A 19965-nucleotide genomic window follows, 5' to 3' on the forward strand; every position below is an offset into this window, starting at 1 on the left:
CAAAAATAGAAATATAGATCAATGGAACAGGATACAAAGCCCAGAGATAAAGCCATGCACATATGGTCACCTCATTTTTGATAAAGGAGGCAAGAATATACAATGGAGAAAAGACAGCCTCTTCAATAAGTGGTCCTGGAAAACTGTACAGCTACATGTAAAAGAATGAAATTAGAACACTCCCTAACACCATAAATAAAAATAAGATCAAAATGGATTACAGACCTAAATGTAAGGCCAGACACTATAAAACTCTTAGAGGAAAACATAGGCAGAACACTCCATGACATAAATCACAGCAAGATCCTTTTTGACCCACCTCCTAGAGAAATGGAAGTAAAACCAAAAAGAAACAAATGGGACCTAATGAAACTTAAAAGCTTTTGCACAGCAAAGGAAATCATAAACAAGATGAAAAGACAACCCTCAGAATGGGAGAAAATATTTGCAAATGAAGCAACTGACAAAGGATTAATCTCCAAAATTTATGCAGCTCCATATTAAAAAAACAAACAACCCAATCCAAAAATGGCCAGAAGACCTAAGTAGACATTTCTCCAAAGAAGATAAACAGATTGCCAACAAACACATGAAAGGATGCTCAACATCACTAATCATTAGAGATATGTAAATCAAAACTATAATGAGGTATCACCTTACACCAGTCAGAATGGTATCATCAAAATATCTACAAACAATAAATGCTGGAAAGGGTGTGGAGAAAAGGGAACCCTCTTGCACTGTTGGTGGGAATGTAAATTGATACAGCCACTATGGAGAACGGTATTGAGGTTCCTTAAAAAACTAAAAATAGAACTACCATATGACCCAGCAATCCCACTACGGGGTATATACCGTGAGAAAACCATAATTCAAAAAGAGTCATGTACCATAATGTTCATTGCACCACTATTTACAATAGCCAGGACACGGAAGCAACCTAAGTGTCCATCGACAGATGAATGGGTAAAGAAGATGTGGCACATATATACAATGGAATATTACTCAGTCATAAATGGAAATGAAATTGAGTTATTTGTAGTGAGGTGGATGGACCTAGAGTCTGTCCTACAGAGTGAAGTAAGTCAGAAAGAGAAAAACAAATACCGTATGCTGACACATATATATGGAATCTAAAAAAAAAAAAAAAAAAGGTCATGAAGAACCTAGGGGCAAGATGGGAATAAAGATGCAGACCTACTAGAGAATGGACTTGAGGACACGGGGAGGGGGAAGGGTAAGCTGGGACGAAGTGAGAGAGTGGTAGTGTATATATGGACATATATACACTACCAAATGTAAAATAGATAGCTAGCGGGAAGCAGTCGCATAGCACAGGGAGATCAGCCCGGTGCTTTGTGACCACCTAGAGGGGTGGGATAAGGAGGGTGGGACGGACACGCAAGAGGGAGGAGATATGGGGATATATGTATATGTATAGCTGATTCAGTTTGTTATAAAGTAGAAACACACCAGTGTAAAGCAATTATACTCCAATAAAGATGTTAAAAAACAATAAGCTACAGGGATATATTGTACAACATGGGGGATATAGCCAATATTTTACAATATCTATGAATGGAGTATAACATTTAAAAATTGTACACCTGTAACTTTTAAAATATTGTACATCAACCGTACTTCAATTAAAAAACATTTAAAGAAATAACACTTAGACCTCAATTACCCATTTCATACTTAATTTATTTCCATCTGGCTGTTTGGAGTATGCTTAAATATAAGATTCATGAGACATTAATGATTAGATCAATTTGAGGAAAAATACACTTTCCTTACCCCTGGTGTTTTATTCTGGACTTGTACAAAAGACACATTGGATTGGCAAAGCATTAGGCTGAGGAATTGAGGTCAAGTGGAAAGGGGTGATGATTTTCAGAGTACTGGAATCAATTCCATTGCTTTCTTGTAATGGTATTTAGATGGTGTAACAGATGCTGGGGTTGGAGCTATACTTTAAAAAGGGTCCTGTTTGGTGAACAGGTCCGACTTACTGGATGGACGGATGACAATGTTATTAGAAATTGCAGCCCCGCGTTCGTTCCTGGCTGTACACTGATAAACTCCTTCATAGGTCTCTGCTTTCCCCTCGCTCATGATGTTGACTGTGAGGGTTCCCGAGCCAGACTTCATGGTGACAAGAGGGTCTTTATCTATGTCGAAATGAGTCCCATTTCGGGTCCAGGAGAAACTGCCCAACGCATAAAGGATTAAGCTTGTTTACAGCCCAGAAAAACAGGATTATTTCCTCTCTAACAAATTCCTGGCAATTTTATGGATCTCTAAATAACGATTAGATTTTAGTATTCAGTAAAAGAACAATAGGCTCCACACCTAAAATGTTTCATTGAATTATGACTTAGAAAAAAGTGCCGGCCACACATACTAAGGTACATGTCTTCATTAGAACTAACCAAAATCTGACTCAATAAAGAAATCATGCATACAGATTGCCTGTCATCTTTCAAAGAAAACATAGGAAGTAGGTCTCCGAGGCATACTCTCTTAGAGCTTTATTAGCATTTTAATTGTAAACTCCATTGTTCGTAGAATTGATAACCTGCCTATAAAGATTTGCTCTGGGCTGAAGTGTAAGAAGAAAGGCCTTCACAAGTACTAATATATGTGTGTGTTTAAAAGTGATCAGACCAGTGTCAAGTTACCAAAATGCAAAGTATGAGTTGGGAGGAGAGGAAACATGAGCTCAATGGTGTTTTAAGTGTCGGTTATTAAAAGTGATCATTGTATATCAAATATATTTTGAGAATTTTTAATTCTAGAGATGATTTTTGTAAATTTCTTAGGAAGTATTTCAAATTGTCAACTGAAAGTCTTCTTTTTCAGTTTTATTTATGTAAAAGACTGCCTTATATAAAAGTCCCAGTGCCCAAGTAATCAAATACTTGATAACTGGTCACAAGTCAACAATGGCCACGCTCTTAACAAAAGCATGAATCTCTGAACTTTCCCATGATTTCCAAGCCCTCCTGGATTTCCCTTCCCACTGCTTATCCTTATAGCAGGAGTTGTCACAACTCCTAGGGTAGGGGACAGGGGTGTTGGCTGCTGCTGGCTTATTGTAGGTAGAGGCCAGGGATGCTGCAAAGTATCCCACAATGCACAGAAAAGTTCTTGTCTCCACAGCAAAAAAATTGCCCAGCCCAAAATATCAATAGAGCTGAGATGGAGAAATCCTGCCTAACAGTTACAGGAGGTAGTAATTAAATGTTAAACTAAAAGGGGTGTCATCAAAGGACATCACATTAGGGCCTGAGTGCTCAAGGGTTTCTAATAATATGACAGAAGAGATTGCTTTGAAGCCATCCTTTGATGGAAGTTTTTGGTATACTTTGGTAATTTTTTTCTCCGGTGCCAGTCTGTGATAGATGAATAAGGCTCGTCATAGACAAACTTGGAAATAAAATATTGAGAAAATTTCCCTTCTTTATAACTTAAAAAAATACACATTATCTCTCAAAAATAATGATCTAACCCTCCAGAATTTCCAGATACTACTGGACAAGTTATGGATCATCCACTAAGGAGCTGTGGGACCTTGGATAGGTTAACCTAGCATTACTGGGCATCAGTTCCCCATCTATAAGATATACTGGTTGGACCAGATAATGTCTGCTGTCTCTCCCAACTCTAAAAGGCTGTACAGTGCGCATGCCAAGGTGCATATGGAGAATCCTGAGTGCTGAACACTGCCATGTTTGGAAAACCACTTGGGGCTATTTTATAGACTTGTAGAGAGCTAGGAGAGATCTTCGAAGTTGTCAAGTTCAACTTCTTTATTTTACATTTATCTGTAAACTGAGGCCCATAGAGGAGGAATCTACCCATGTCATAAAGCCATCAGAAGGCTCTTTCCACACCTTCCCACAATTTTTTAGCATATCACAGAAAGGTATCAGTATGGAAATGCAACCATCTGGGTTTTTAAGAAGGACCAACAGAATTTAATTAAGCAGAGAGACAAAACAATGAACCTACCAATGATACTTTAATAATATGCAGGACCTGAAATTAACTTCAACATGAATATCAATGCTTATTATCAATATTATAACAGCACAAAGCACACCCACCTTGGAGGAGGTTTCCCTTTGGCCTCACACTGGATTACAATATTCTCCCGTGGGTCAATAATGTAATCTTTTGGAGACTGTTGAGTAATGGTTGGAGGTTGTACCACTTAATGGTAGAAAGAAGAACAATGTAAAGAAATAAATCATTTAATATCATAATAGCAATCACTTTTTTCTATATCAAAATCACTTACCCTAGACTAAATATTCTCCAAATGTTTCTAGTAATTTCCACTGTGGTAACACACCCCCTCAGCAGATTTTTAGCTAGCTAAAAGACTCCTAAAATTTTGGAGTCAAGGCATAACTCCCTTTTGGTAACTTTATATGTGCTCATAAAGCCCATTTCCCCACTCTGAAAGTATGGGAAAATAATTACCAATATAAGCTTAATATTAAGATGTTTCATTTCTGATGTAACAATGAGAAATTTCTCTGATAGTTTTGATTCAAATGATGCCTTTCAATGAAATTTAAGTTATGAGGTAAATTTGCATCTTTCTTGGGAAAGAGTTACGGACTTGTAGTTCATTACTGGGCTGATGTAAATTAATACATTGGTAACAAATATATTTGAGAAGCTAACGTGAAAAAGAAGGTTAAAATTAGAGACTTGACATGTCTTATTAGAGCCAGGAGGTAGGTGGCTACTAGGAGCAAAGATAAAACAAACTTCTTTAGAAGAGAAATTGAATTGGGAAGCTCTCTGTTTTAGGAAACAATATTCTCATTTCACTCTTCAAAGTGTTATCTGATCATTTATTATCAAATTGTAGGGAGAAACTGTTCTGATCTGGAGCAACTGAATCTGAAAAAAGCTGGTACGTGGACATTTGATGTTCAGGTCACTCTAAGATTACCACGTCTTCCTTCTTGTGAAATCAGAACCACAGAGTGTAGAACAGGAAGGGACTGGAGAAATAATCCATTTCAACTTCTTTTGTTGCTCAGAGCAGCAAAATAGCTTGACTAGGAAGGCACAAAGCAGAGAAGAGAAGCGAACTCTCCTGGTGGAAGCCACTGCCTTGCACAACTCGAAGGAGAGCTGTTTACACAGACTAGTGGTTCTCAACCAGGGGCCATTTGCCCCCAGTCCTTGGGGGACATCTGACCACATCCAGAGTCCATTTTGGTTGTCACCACTGGGATGGGGGTGGTCCTGGCATCTGGTGGGTAGAGGCCAGGGATGCTGCTAAACATCTTACAATGGACAGGACATCTTTACCATGTAAAGACTTATCTGGATCATTTTTCATATTCTGGATCGTCCCTTTCCTCTCCACCTATGCTCTGTGCTTCCTTTGTGAAACTTCTTCCACCTGTCAATCAAGTATTTCCCAAAGCTTAATAATCGTCCTCAGCTTTTGTCTTTCTTTCCTGTGGTGAATTGTTGCCAGGGCTAAATTGATCATTTCCATGTTCAATGCCTTATAAATCTGTAAACATGGATCTCTTCTCTTGCTTTGTCTGCAGTCTCGGGGCTGTTCACCAGACGTCTCTTACTAAACATCCAAATAACACCTAAAATATAGATAAAAAATGAAACTCATAATTGCCATCATTTATTGTGCACCTATTAACTGCGGGATACTACTGCACAGCGTCAATTTCAACTCCTTTAGCAAGATCCATCCCTTCCTCGTCCTCCTTAGCCAGCTGCTCTTCCCAGCCTCTAGCACTGTTCACAGGACACTCATGCTTCTAGCCGGCAGTTACCAAAGCTGGTTAACAGTTTGGGCTAGTGGTTAAGAACTAGTCTATTTCTTACCAGCTGTGAGACTTCAAGCAAGTTTCTTAACTTCTGTAAGCCCTCGTTTCCACAGAGGAAAAACAGGGTTTAAAAGCAGTATCTATCTCCTAGCGTTGCTGGGAAAATTAAATAAAATAATTTGTGTAAAATTCTTAGTACATTCCAGTCCTATAATGGTTCACTGATGTTAGCTATAAACATTTTTAATTAGACCAGCTTCACTTTGGAGTGATCCTTCAGGCTTTGGGAGTAGAGAGTTTGGGATGATGGAAAGAAGCCTAGAATTTCCCACTCAGGGACTGGTGGGGATAGGTGGTGGGTAGGGGGATTTTTAGGAGTGACTCAGTCCAATTTTTTGTGCTTTTCTGTAAGTGACAGAGGTGCAAGGGTAATGGTTGCAGACCCAGAACTTCTATTCATGTGTCTGTAACAGAGCTGGCTTAGCTGCCACGCATAACTACTAAGAGTTTAGCACCTAGATGTACCTCTTTGAAGCGTGCTTAGGTCAACTGGCAACTACAAGGGCTTTGAAGTAATAAGGGGAAAAGGTGGTTTTATATAATTTTCCTGGCTAATCTAATATCAAAGAATTTTTCAAATGCCTGAAAACTACTTTTTTAGGTAGATGACAGATGTTGCCCTACTGTCAGAGGCAGCAGTTATAGATTAGAGCACGCCACTCAGAGATGATGTGAATGGGGGTGCCTGTCTTTTGCACACATCAAAACAATTCTCAAATTCTCTGGGCCATTATACTGATGACACTTAGAAACACTAGTCTACCCAGTCCTACAGGTTGAAGAAGTTTGACAGCGAACTCGGGTGAAGCATTTTCATGCACCCACCTCCTATATATACCCAAAGACATGTTTTTTATTCCAGCAAGCCTTTAACAGCATTTAGAACCAGACATTCTCTTCAAATTTAGTGAATTTTCTCACTGAGTTACATCAGATGTGAACAAAGCTCAGAAGTTAGTAGCCCAGAATACTGGTAAAAGAAAGACAGTAATACCTGAGTCTTCAGAATTCATGCAAGGAATAGATTAAACCTGCTTCTTGGAATTTAAATGCAATGATTAGCCACAGTAAACACACACACTTAAAAAGACGTTAGTCACGAAAACAAAATCGTGCGTTTTAATTCACAGCATTCATTCAAAAACAAAGACACAGTCAAATTTTCACACTGCCTGGTAATGACGGAAAGACACTTACAGTCTTCAAGAAGTTTTGCTTTTTCCCCAGCAATATCAGCAGGTGAGTGGGCAAACAGGATTAAAGAAAACCAGGTGTTAGTAATAAGAACGTTAGCACCCTGAAGATAAAAGGGGCATCTTGCCTATTTTATTTGACCTAAAAAACCAGTAGAGCAAAGACGGAGGTTGTGAAGTAGCAAGAGAAAGAAACTCCCATTAAAGGTTTTGTTTATTCCTGAAGCAGACCTTTCTACATCCACATATGGAAGAACAAAAGGGATCCTGTAGGCCAAAAAATGATTCTGCCAGGAATAGGAATGGCTAATTCCATTCCATACGTGTTGTGCTGGACAAGTAATTACATTCAATTTGAAAAACAGCTGAAATCTACAATTAATCTGAGTTGTCACAGACTGTGTTGTGTCTGATCCTATTACCCCAGACATCACTACGCACATGGTGACAATACCTAACAATGGGACATTGCTACAATGACAGCGCTCCATCCAAGCTAAATCCAACACTGATCTGAGGTTTTTAGATTTCTACGGTTAATCGCCAAGTAGGTAATTGCACTTTTCAGACTGCTAGCATGTTTCTGCTTCAGAATTCCTCAGTCACCCAGGGTTTGCTAGTACCCACCCCAAGGAGCGGCTCATGGAAAGGGGGGATAAGGAAGAGGGGCAGGGAAGAAATGACATTAGCATGCAATTCACATGACTCTGCTGTGCTGCCTGTCATTACTACTTGCAAAGGTTAATGCAGGAGCACCTGGGTTGCCTGTGACTTTCTTTTCATCATGGTTCTGCTGTTCTCCATTAGCAGCGATAATTGAGTTAGCCGTAGGTGACTGTTTCCCTCTGATTGTAAGACTGAGCAGTCAGATTAAAGGGGAACATATTTAACAGAAGAGAGAACAAAAGCATTTCTCTCAAATGCTCTTTCTTCTACACATCCATTAGGGCAAATGCTTACTTAGGCATTCCAACTCCAATGGGCTTAACCAATCATATCTCTTTTTTTTTTTTAACTGAAATTAAGGTCACTGAATGAATATCTTTTGAAAAGAAGGAGAACGTTGCATTTTCTTACACTTTAGACTAAAGATGCACAGAAAAGGGAGTCAACAAAGTATGGGGCCAATCACATCTCTTCTTAATTGTCTCCCCACTGGCAGTTGCAACCTCATTGGCAAAAAAAAAAAAAACAAAAAAAACCTGACATCCCAACAATAGAATCGCCCCGGGAAAGTGTACCTTCCTTGTACCTTGGAAAGCTCGCCAAACAGATGTTCTATTCAAGAAGCTAATGGATTTAAAGAGGTCATGCTGATTAGGGATGAAGAATAAACCAATTCTGAAGTACAGTAATAGTCCAGATTTCAAATTCTGCTTTCCGTTGCAGGAAAAGTGACCCGTTGGCCCCTAGCATTATCTTTATTTCTTACAAACAGGCCACCCAGCCCAGGGAGAGTGCAGTATATACAGTACTTTATTCAGGAAAGGGTGGGCTCCTATAGTAGCTGTTACTTGCTCCACTTTTTTTTTTTTTTTTTTTTTTTTTTTGTGGTATGTGAGCCTCTCACTGTTGTGGCCTCTCCCGTTTCGGAGCACAGGCTCCGGACGTGCAGGCTCAGCAGCCATGGCTCACGGGCCCAGCCGCTCCGCGGCATGTGGGATCTTCCCGGACCAGGGCACGAACCCGTGTCCCCTGCATCGGCAGGCGGACTCACAACCACTGTGCCACCAGGGAAGCCCACTTGCTCCATTTTAAATAGTAATTTTGCCGAAGACTTGTTTCATTCTCAACATTGACATCTTGGTTTTTTATCACCGTTTGAAAAACAAAGACCTCTCACTAGGCTTTAGATAAGATATAGTTCCTAGCTCTAAACTCATATTAAGATCCAAAACTCAAAAGTGAATTGTGCCTTGTCTGAATCCAGAGAAACGAGCCGTGGGTAGTTTGGGGATACAGAGGGGCGTGGGGTTGGCTGAGAGATGATCTTTTCACTCTTAGCATATGAAGAAAGAAGGTGGAGATGCGGGGACAGGATAAACGGGGTGTGTGGGGGGTCTCTGTGATCATTTTAAAGCGATTTCTATAGTTTTCTTGCGGGACTGCTTCTATAAAGAGTTGCCTGCTGGGAGGATCAGGGTAGCTCACAATTCACTCCTTCTCTGGTCAGCGCCCCCATGGTACACCAAAAGCACCTGAGGGGAGGGAAAGATAATGACAGGGAAGGGACAATGTGTCTGCGATTCAATGGCCATTTCTAGGGTCTGATTCTTTATAAACACAGGGTGCTGAAGGTAAAAGCCAGATTAGTTTTGATTCACTTTTCAGGATCACACGGACATCTCCTCCATCCACACGGCTCAGAGTGATGGTAAATGCCGGGGAGGGTCTGACTCCCGGGCCTAAGAGCTTTCCAACGTTAATACTTACGATCAAGAGGGACTTCCAGTGCACTAATCATCTGGCACAGGAAGAGGATCAGGGGTGCTCTGCTTGCAGATAAGTGCTTCTTTTTCGGCATCATTATTTTAAGCTGCATTAGCTGAACTCCCGCTGAGCCCCACAAGCTGAATTTCCTTTTCTTCTTTCACAAAAGATGTGTGTGCAACGTTTAAATAAGTCTCATGCAGGAAACTGAAAAAGGATAGGAGAAGAATTATAGTGCACTTTTGAAAAAAGGAGGAAACGAAGAGAGGAAGTCGGCAGCACAGAAAATCAGTTCTGTATTATACATGAACTCTAAATGGAACTCTAACTTTTAAATATTTCACTCTGAAGACTGAGAGACTCATTTATTCATAAATCAGCTAAAATTAGGTCAGAAATATTTGTAGGGATGTCAAGCAAAATCTGTCAACTTTGCCACCCTTCTGGTCTTCCCATTTTAAATATCTGCTTTATATTAGAGGCTACCATGTTCCTAATAGATCAGGAAAACTTGGCTTATAAATCAGTTAGAAGGTGTGCCTTTGAAGGGGAGGCCTAATGGCTTCTCCTTTCTAGAGATTACCACTGGGAAGGTTCAGGGCATGGTTGCCAATTTGCTTCAAACCCCAAACACTGATTTACCGGTTCAACCACCAAGAATTCTGGCCCTCTCCATCTCCTACCTAGACGGTGGCAACAGCTATGCCTGGGCTCTGAGTTCCAGGTCTTCCTCACTGCAGTCACCCTCCTAAACAGTGCTGATTAGTTTTCCTAAGGGTCTTTGGTTAAATACTGGGAGTAGCCCCATGGGACCTACCCAATTAAAGTTCAATATATCCTTAAATAAGTAATACAAAAACTTGAACGACCTGGTCTCAATTCATCCCACCAACCTCATTTCCCTCTATCGTCACGTAAGTATTCTTTTTTGCCTGATTGTCTGACTCTGCTTTGCTTTCTTGGGTCAATCCTTCAGTACGCTTTGAATTTTCCTAACTTCTTGCCTTGGTTTATTCTATTCCTTTTACCTGGAATGCCCTCTCCACCCTATGTCCTCAACAATGTCCAATGGGTTTCTTTATAGAGCGTTTACTGGGTTGGCCAAAAAGTTCGTTTGGGTTTCTGTAACATCTTATGGCAAAACCTGAACGAACTTTTTGGCCAACCCAACATGAGCTGATCACTCAAACTAGAAGGCATTTCACTCTCTGAGAATCTCTGAAATTACGTTTTATTCATCACATATAGTATACAGGTAGATACAGTGATAGACTTTTTTGGGGGTATGCATACTCTCTCCCCTACTCCTTCAGGCAAAGGTTGAGCCTCTCCCATCTTTGTATTCCTCTCCTATCACCTAAGGTAGTATGCCCTGCACATGAAAGTACCAAGAGAACATGAGCACACGGAATACAGACCTCTGTCCTACAACAGACCTCTACCTGGAATGACGGGTTTAATCACAACTTCTCATCAATAAAGAGAAGTGTGAGTGACCAATGGCTCTCTTGCGAAGGTAGGGGTGTCATTATTATAAACTAAGATTGTTCTTACAGCTTAATTACTGGTGTAATCGTGTATTTTTAAAATGTCCATCTTTCCCACTGAACTGAAAGCCTCGAAGGGTAGGGACAACATCTTTCCTGTTCCCCATTGTGTCCCCAGAGCTCATCACAGTGCCTGGCACGTGGTAGGGAGTAAATAAATATTGGTAGAAAAAAAGTGAAGGAGGGAAAGGGGAAAGGTGAGGTTGTATTCAGATAGGCACTCTGACCACAGTCTGCCTGTGGCTATATTTATATTTACGCTACTTGGTTTAAAAACCAAACTCTTGTCAATGTGATCAAATTAGTTGGCATATCATGTCTGTGTATGGAAGAGAGCTTAAATGTATAAAAGAAAAATGAAACAATGCTGACAACATGTGTTTTGCTAGCAGCTGAGTTCTGATTTGAACCGGATTATAATTATAGTTGGACATTTCTTGCTAAACAAATACAAAAAAATATGCTAAACATAGACATGATACATATATAAATATTATTTTGTGAATGAAACACCCATACTGTGTGGTTTCATTTAAGATCCAGGAAATTTGTCTTCCCATATTATAATATATAAACAATCATGACCATTAAACAGCGAGAGGCCGGTAGAAAAGCTCGCCCAACCATTTCTAACCAAAATATAATCCAGACTGTCTTTCTGTGCATGCAAAGCAGATCTATACCATTTAATCGAATTGACTTAGGTCTCTCATGATTTTTTTTTGGGTTGAAACGCTAATTGTGAATTTACACATAAGCTTCAAGGAAAATTAACATAAATGGCACAAATGGCACTAAAACAAGTCCATGGTACATACTACACATACTGAGAGAAAAGGACAGAACCAAGCACCAAGAAAACAAAAGGCATACCTGCTTGATTTGTGTGTCAAGCTAACTGAGTTTATTCAATTTAAGTGCCTAGCTTTCTGAAGAGACGCCAGAGAACTAAAACACTTTCTAAAAGATGTACTAAGAAATTGTAATGCCCGTAAGATCGTAAGCAACTACATACAATTTCCAAGTTTTTCATTCATTATTTATTTTCCTTGGATGCCTTAACGACTCATCCTTCAGAACAGAGAAAACAATGACACAACGTCGTGTAAAAGAAAGTATCATTCAACTGCTTTGCCTTTTCAGAATATAGATGGAATAAAATATTCCACATTATATCACAGTGTTATATAAAGAAAAAAATAAAAATCTTAAGAAAAACTGAAACAACACTTACTTAAAGAGACATAAGTCAATCTTCACAGTGAGAGGAGCTCATGAACTACAGGGAATGAAGATGTGGTCTCTCTTCAGAAGCTGTAAGTTCATTTAAACCAATAGCCACAAAATCATCTCCAGTGTAGATTCTGTTTGGGGAGGACAAAGCAATGGCCCAGCCCACCCTCCAAATCCTGCCCATGGAAAATCACCGACTTCTCCTATGAATGCCATCACAGGTGAATAACCCAATACCCAAGGACAGCATTAGGTCCCCGGCACTCAGTCACAGTGAAAATCAAATACAGCTACAGAAAACTGAGCTTTCTCTCTTGAAGAGCGATGGGCTTTGCAAGTCTTACAAAGAAAAACCACTGCTTCTGCCCTCGGAGTACCGATGTCAGCACCCTGCCCTGCCAGGAGCCCACCTGTCTTTTACTTTACCTTGGAAAAAGGATGGTCATTCTCTCATACATGAGAAGCGTGAACTAAAACTAAATGGTTAATGCAATTACATTAGCATGAATGAAACCCCCATTTGAAATAGCAGCATCTTGTTTAGTCAAGGCTAGAGGGCATGTTAGCACAATATAGCTTATAATTTTCAAACAATATTTGCCACAGACATTTTAAAGCATGCTTGAATGAGGCAAATGATAGGTTCATCTTCAGAATATAAATCATCCTGATACTGAAAACCACATATATTGTTAAAACAACCCAGAGTAATGATAAACAGGAAAGCCTTTTACTATTTCACTTCATTTCACTCCGTTCAAAGCAACTTTTCATGTATTACCTACAGAATCTCTTAACAGAAGGAGAAAAAAATCTCCCTCTTTTAGTAAACTTTCTATCATGAGGAAAGAAACACCATTCAAGATTTCCTTACTTCTTTTGCCTAAAATTCATATGAAACCATACAGCACATGTTGTCTCACGTTTTTACCATATATTTTAAAAGAAAAACCTAAGGTTTTGACAAAGGATTCATATTAAGCCCAAGAAACACAGCTCTCTTGTTGCTTAAGAAGTCCTGTCATTAAGAAAGAAAAGAAAATCTTTGTTTTTCTCAAGTGAAAACTGAAATTATTTGAATAAAAAAAATAGAGCAGCTCTCCACTAGAACCAGAAGGCCATGCACTACTTACCACTTCATTCTAGCCTGTCTGTACTTTTCAGCTTCCCAACATGGGTGGTTCAATGCTGATTGCACAGTGTAACACAATCTACTCTCTAAGCCAGTAAACAAAGATGCTTATGTGACTGGATGCCCTTTGGCACACTAATTATCGCTCTGGTGAGCCCTCAGCGGCTGGCCTCACTGAGTGCATAGCTAACTGGAAGTGGCATCATCTTGACTGTGAAAGGCGTTTTTCAGCAATCAACTCGGGATGGTTACTTGTTTTTTTAATTGAGGTATAGTTGATTTACAGTCTTGTGTTAGTTTCTGACGTACAGCAAACTGATTGTTATATATCAATATACATGTATGTGTGTATATGTATATTCTTTTCCATTATGGTTTATTACAGGACGTTAAATATAGTTCCCTGTGCTATACAGTAGGACCCTGTTATTTATCTATTTTTATACATAGTAGTTTGTATCTGCTAATCCCAAACTCCTAATTTATCCCTCCCCCAACCCCTTTCCCCTTTGGTAACCGCAAGTCTGTTCTCTATGTCTATGAATCTGTTTCTGTTTTGTAAATAAGTTCATTTGTGTCATATTTTAGATTCCACATATAAGTGATGTTATATATTTGTCTTTCTCTGTCTGACTTACTTCTCTCAGTATGACAGTCTCTGGGTCCATCCATGTTGCTGCAAATGGCATTATTTCACTCTTTTTTACGGCTGAGTAGTATTGGGAGGGTTACTTTTTATATTTTGTTAAACATTTACCAAAAGGAATAAGCACACTAATGCCCATTCCTAGCCCGTGCTTGTGCTGGTCAATCACTGGTTTTGAGTCTAAGACTACGGAAGGAAGATTAGAGAGAAATGGACAAGCACTTTGTATAATTAACACATGAACAAAGTCACACAAATCTACACAACTCCACTACCAGGAATGCGCCTTAGAAAAAAGGAGTTTGGGATTATGTGACTCTAGAGAGTGTAACGATCTCTTCAAATAACAAGGCAAACTTTGTGAAGCAGAGGAACATGTTTCTAATTCCCTCCCAGACCAAAGGGATGTCCCATAATAGAGATTCTGCAAGGAATCTGGTAGCTAGAACCTGGAATAGTACTGAAGGAAAGGTGAATAATTAATAGATGTTTTTTAACCAAGTAATAGATGACAGAATACATCTTGATAATAGCTCAAATCTCCAATACTCAGAGCACTCTAACTGATTATGTTACTTGGTATTCATAAAAATCACAGAAAATAGAAAAGCAGGTATTATACCCATTAAACAGATGAGGAAAAAACCAATCATGGTGGCCATTATTCACTGAGACCTTCTATGTGCCAGGAATCACTCTGAGTTTGTTCCATGTATTAATTTATCTCATCTTGCCAATAACCCCAAAAGGGAAACTCTATTTCATTTCCCAGTTTACTGGTAAGGAACCTGAGATGCGGGATGGTAAAGTCATTTGCTTAAGGACACACACAAGGTATGTGAAGTGACAGACCCAGAGCTCCAGTTCTTCCGAAAAGTTCTAGAGCTTTCAGCCTGTCACATTGCCCTTCTTCTCATATCCTCTTATTTTGCATTTAGCCAATAAGCAAACAGAATTACCAAGTTTAGTCACTGATGTTAAAAAACAAAGTGCTAATGGTTTGTGAATATCTACAGAAGATCTTCCCCGTGTGGCCCAGAGCACAACTTCAGGGGCCCCTTCACACTGGATGGCATGTGAACAGGGCCTGCTGGAACTTTACCACATGTTGACCCTGGCCTTTGAAAGGAACCACAAGCTAGGACACTGTAGGCAAGACACACTTTCAGAAAGTTAATTTTAAAAGCAGGCAATGTAGTTATGGAGAACAATACGGAGGTTTCTTAAAACAATAAAAATAGAGTCATCATATGATCCAGTAATCCTACTCCTGGGCATATATTTGGAAAAGACAAAAACTGTAATTCGAAAAGATACATGTACCCCAATGTTCACAGCAGAACTATTCACAGTAGCCAAGACGTGGAAGCAACCTAAATGTCCACTGAAAGACTAATGGATAAAGAAGATGTGGTACATATATACAAGGGAATACTACTCAGCCATAAAAAAGAATGAAATGATGCCATTTGCAGCAACATGGATGGACTAGAGATTATCATACTAAGTGAAGTAAGTCAGATAGAAACAGACAAATATCATATGATATCACTTCTATGTGGAATCTAAAAAAATGGTACAAATGGACTTATTTACAAAACAGAAATTGACTCACAGACATAGAAAACAAACTTACGGCTACCAAAGGGGAAAGGGGAGGAGGGATAAACTGGGAATTTGTGATTGACAAGTAAACACGACTATATATAAAATAGATAACTAATAAGGACCTACTGTATAGCATAGGGAACTATATTCAATATCTTATAATAACGTATAATGGAAAAGAATCTGAAAAAGAATATATATCTATATTTATCTGAATCACTTTGCTGTATACCTGAAACATTGTAAATCAACTATTCATCAATTTAAAACAAAAAGGGAACCACAAAAATTTTAAAAACTAAAACTAAAAATATTTAAAATGCCTCAAAGAAAGTAGGCAATATACATGCACATGGTACAACATTCATAAGGTACAAAAGACCACATAATTCAAAGTAAGCAGCACAACAACCCAGTTTCTCCCTTGGAAGGGTTACTAACACCAAATTTTGTGAATTATTCTAGGGATATTTCATGCATGAAGAGGTCTAAAAACACACATCACACAATATTTTAAGGACCGCTTGGATATAGAAAACAATTTTAAAGCCCTTTTGCCACTGAAGTTAGATCATCAAAAACAGCCAAGTCTTTCAATAAAATCTAGTTATTTGCAACACACGAAATTATTTGGATACGGGCTTTTTCACACCTCCTTAATTTAACACAGCAATTACAAGAAAGGAAACAGTAAAGGATGATTAACTGAGAGATCTAAAACAAAGGATAAAGCATGCTTAATGAAAAGTGCATATGGGTGAGGCTAATGGCGACCATGACCAAGGGTGGCACCTGTCCCACACTTGTCCAGCCAATTATCTGATGACAGCTGTCAGGATCGGCTTCAGGGGTGAGAGAGCTGACGAGAAAAGGAAGACTGGGCGGAGTAAGAGAGAAAGGGACTAGGGCCTCTCAAAGGAAGCCTTCCTCACCCCCACTTCTGAATCCAATCACAATTAGCTAAACAGATCAGAGAGGAGACTATTCCCTCAATGCTTGCCATGTTCACAGTCTGTCTTTCTGCGCTGACGCCATCATCCTGACCGGGGCTAGAAGAATCCGGCGTGGGTGTCTGACCAAAGGCCATGTAGAGCCTGTGAGATGACTTGGCTATTTTAGAGGGCTGGAGAGTGACCAACGAAGTGGTAGTAAATTCCTTTCTCATGGGGAGCATGAATATGAGGCAGAAAGAGAGAATGAGTCAACAGTTTGGAGCAGGAACAAAGGCCAAAGATGACACACAGGCAAGGCAGCATGAGAAACCATGAGTAAGCAGGGCATGGGAGGTGTCCCGAGCAGAATGCGGCCGTGGGCAGCAACAGGGTCAGTAGAAGCAGACAGTCACTGAGTGCCCACGGCATTGGTGGAATGCCTGGCAGGTGATGACAAGGACTTGCTCCATTTGCACTGTGATCACCAGGTCTCTCAAACTCTTGGCATCCCAAACAACGTTCCAAATCTCTGTGAGGTTCGCCAGAATAGTGCTTGCGGTTGAAAGGTCTTCTTGTCTTTCTTCCAGCGTGTGAACGCTAAAACGAGCCTTCACTAACGTGGTAGGTAGACTGTTACATCAGTGGTCCACAGGAAGCGCTCCTCCAGCATGTGTCCCTTTGTGTACTCCCTTCTCACTATGACTCCGGGCTTGGCCATGGGACATGCTTTGGCCAATGGGATTTTAGCAAGGATTATGCGAGCAGAGGTATGATGAGCATTTGCACACTGGGCTTTCCTCTTGTAATGTTCCCTCTAGGAAGCTTAGCTAGACTATGTATGGTGAGAGGAAAGAGTAGAAAGAGACCTTGGGGAGATGAAAGATCATCTTGGACTTTTTGGGCCCTACTGAGCTCCCAGCTAAAATCAGCTGAGCAAGTGACCTGCTGAACTATACGCAACAGAAGAACCATCTGAGAACTGAACAATCAGATGCCAGTCATCTGAGGGTTAACAAACGTTTAGAATTACAAAAAATAATTGTTTCAAGCCACAAAATTTGGAGGTGATTTGTTATGTAGCCACAGATACCTGAAACAATTAATTAAGATAAACTCAGATCGGCTATTTCTTGCAACCAGAAAGATGCTAATTTGCCCATTTAAGAGTTCTGATGGGGCTTCCCTGGTGGCGCAGTGGTTGACAATCTGCCTGCTAATGCAGGGGACGCGGGTTCGAGCCCTGGTCTGGGAGGATCCCACATGCCGCGGAGCAGCTAGGCCCGTGAGCCACAACTACTGAGCCTGCGCGTCTGGAGCCTGTGCCCCGCAACAAGAGAGGCCGCGATACTGAGAGGCCCGCGCACCACGATGAAGAGTGGCCCCCGCTTGTCACAGCTAGAGAAAGCCCTCTAAATAAATTAATAAACTCCTACCCCCAACAAAAAAAAAGAGTTCTGATGATTTAGATGCACAGATCTTCTTACAAGGTCATGGCTGGGACCACAGCAATCCTAAATGAATAGTCTGGTGATGTCGGTTTTCCCTCTAAAATGATGTCATTTTGTTTTTTCCTAGATATACTTCCTCGTATATATGTTGGTCCAGCCAAAGGACACAGACTTAAGTTATATTTCTCATACAAAACTTGTACTCAATAAACAGAAAACAGTTACTACTGACATCCAAGAAAACTTTTTACACTAAAATAATTGTGGATCATGTCTAATTTAGAGTCTTAGGGATTATATCAATCTATTTCTAATGCAGAAAAGCAAAAATTAAGCTAGAGGACAGGGTGAGAGGGAGCCCTGTGTAGCTCTACCTTCCCATCTTCATGAATCAGACCAGAATTTGCCGCTGCTCAATCTCGGCTTCTACCTGCACCTACGCACTCACCTACTAAACAGGGAGTTGAAGAAAAAGGGAAGGAGAAGGGGAAAGGCAGGCCTTAGAGACAGGTCTCTTACTTTATCACAAGGTCCGCTTCCCAGGTGATTTCCTTCAGATTACGAAACAGAAACAAAGTTCCAATTTTTAAAAATGGAAAGTAGGGAACTGCTCTAAAGGTGAAGTCTGAGAAATGGAAATTTCATTCTGAATATGAGCCTCGATCGTTATATATTCGGAAACATTTGTCAAGTCACCGAAACATGCTCTGGCTCTACTTATCTTCTTGTAAATGGAGATTTCTATAAATATCACCGAAAAGATGTAAGGATCAGAAACACTTTATTAAAACCTCCAGCAGAAAAGGCCACGCAGGATATTAATATTCTCCATGGGCGCTACCTTACCTACTTGTCAAGTAAACAACACATGGCAACATGGCAGCCACTTAATAGTAGATAACAGCATTCTGGAATGCCTTGGCAGGCTAGTCACTCTAGAAACATTATGTCATATGTCAAAGATAAGAAGCCGGCATTTGCAAACTGTTATTCTTGTGAAATGGTATGAGCCATTCAGGGTGGAGACGCATGGCAGGGGTCACGATCTCAATGGCCTGAGTTGGGGGGATGGGGAGAAGAGCGAGCTGGAGGGAGAATTATCCTAAACCGCTGGCAGAAATCACCCCGAGGTCTCAGCACAGTACAGTTTATATACCCCACTCCTGCAAATGTCCGGTGTGGGTGGGCAAGAGGCTCTGTTCTAGGCTGACAGAGGCTCCACCATTTTGTGAGGCAGCCATCTCAATACGTGGCTTCCAGAGTCCCCGTGTTCTCCTGCTCTTAACTGCCGCCACCCAGAGGTGACGTCACATCTTTTGCTCACCACCCATGGACCGGAGGGAGTCAATGACTCCAACCACAAGGGATTCTGGGAAATATCCAGTGCCTGTGAATATCTCTGGGGCACCACTATCTCTGCCACAGAGGGCATGCTTGGTTCACAGTAAATCTGAAGGTGCCTTTCTGGAAAGAGTTTCAGAAGTCACATGCTACAGGAGGGCCATTGCACTGTTTCCTCTCAGTGATCAGCCAGGGGGCGGGATGATGGTGGTGCGCAAGGGCTGTGTGGGCGCTGGCTGGCTGCAACCATCTCCTCTGCCTTCCGTTCAGCTGCATGTCTGAACCACTCTTTCCTGTAACTTGGGTTTCCCCCAGACATGGGCCTGGGCATGGGGGCGAGCAGGCAGAATGCCCAGATTGATCAAATCCAAAGGCTGTCCCTCCTGCCATGTCACAAATGACTATAATCTTCACAGTAACATTTCCAGATGCATTTTGCTAAGGTATCCAGGCTCTGTATAATCACAACGGGACTGTGAAAATGAGAAATGGAGTCTGACATGACATGAAGAATTGTGTTTTCCACTTGGTATCAGTGCTGGGGAAGGTGTATTATCATAAACTAAATAGCTGGAA

The 19965-nt window shown here is 40.5% G+C and overlaps 1 protein-coding gene across 20 annotated transcripts in view; it reads right to left on the bottom strand.

Moving 5' to 3' along the window:
- The window catches only part of NRCAM (neuronal cell adhesion molecule), a 320798-nt gene that overhangs the window by 84287 nt on the left and 216546 nt on the right, over nt 1-19965 (bottom strand). For 13 of the 20 annotated variants that reach the window (XM_060304836.1, XM_060304830.1, XM_060304834.1 and 10 more), the window contains exons 4-7: nt 9506-9709; nt 7077-7094; nt 4110-4215; nt 2013-2209 (exon numbers count right to left, since the gene is read on the bottom strand). In XM_060304836.1, coding sequence (XP_060160819.1) covers nt 2013-2209; nt 4110-4215; nt 7077-7094; nt 9506-9614 — 430 coding nt within the window. In that variant the 5' untranslated portion in view covers nt 9615-9709. The remainder of the gene's footprint in view (nt 1-2012; nt 2210-4109; nt 4216-7076; nt 7095-9505; nt 9710-19965) is intronic. The other 7 variants (XM_060304837.1, XM_060304827.1, XM_030871144.2 and 4 more) reach the window with 1 other exon arrangement.

Source organism: Globicephala melas, chromosome 9 (assembly GCF_963455315.2).
Source record: "Globicephala melas chromosome 9, mGloMel1.2, whole genome shotgun sequence".
Taxonomy (NCBI): Eukaryota; Metazoa; Chordata; class Mammalia; order Artiodactyla; family Delphinidae; genus Globicephala; species Globicephala melas.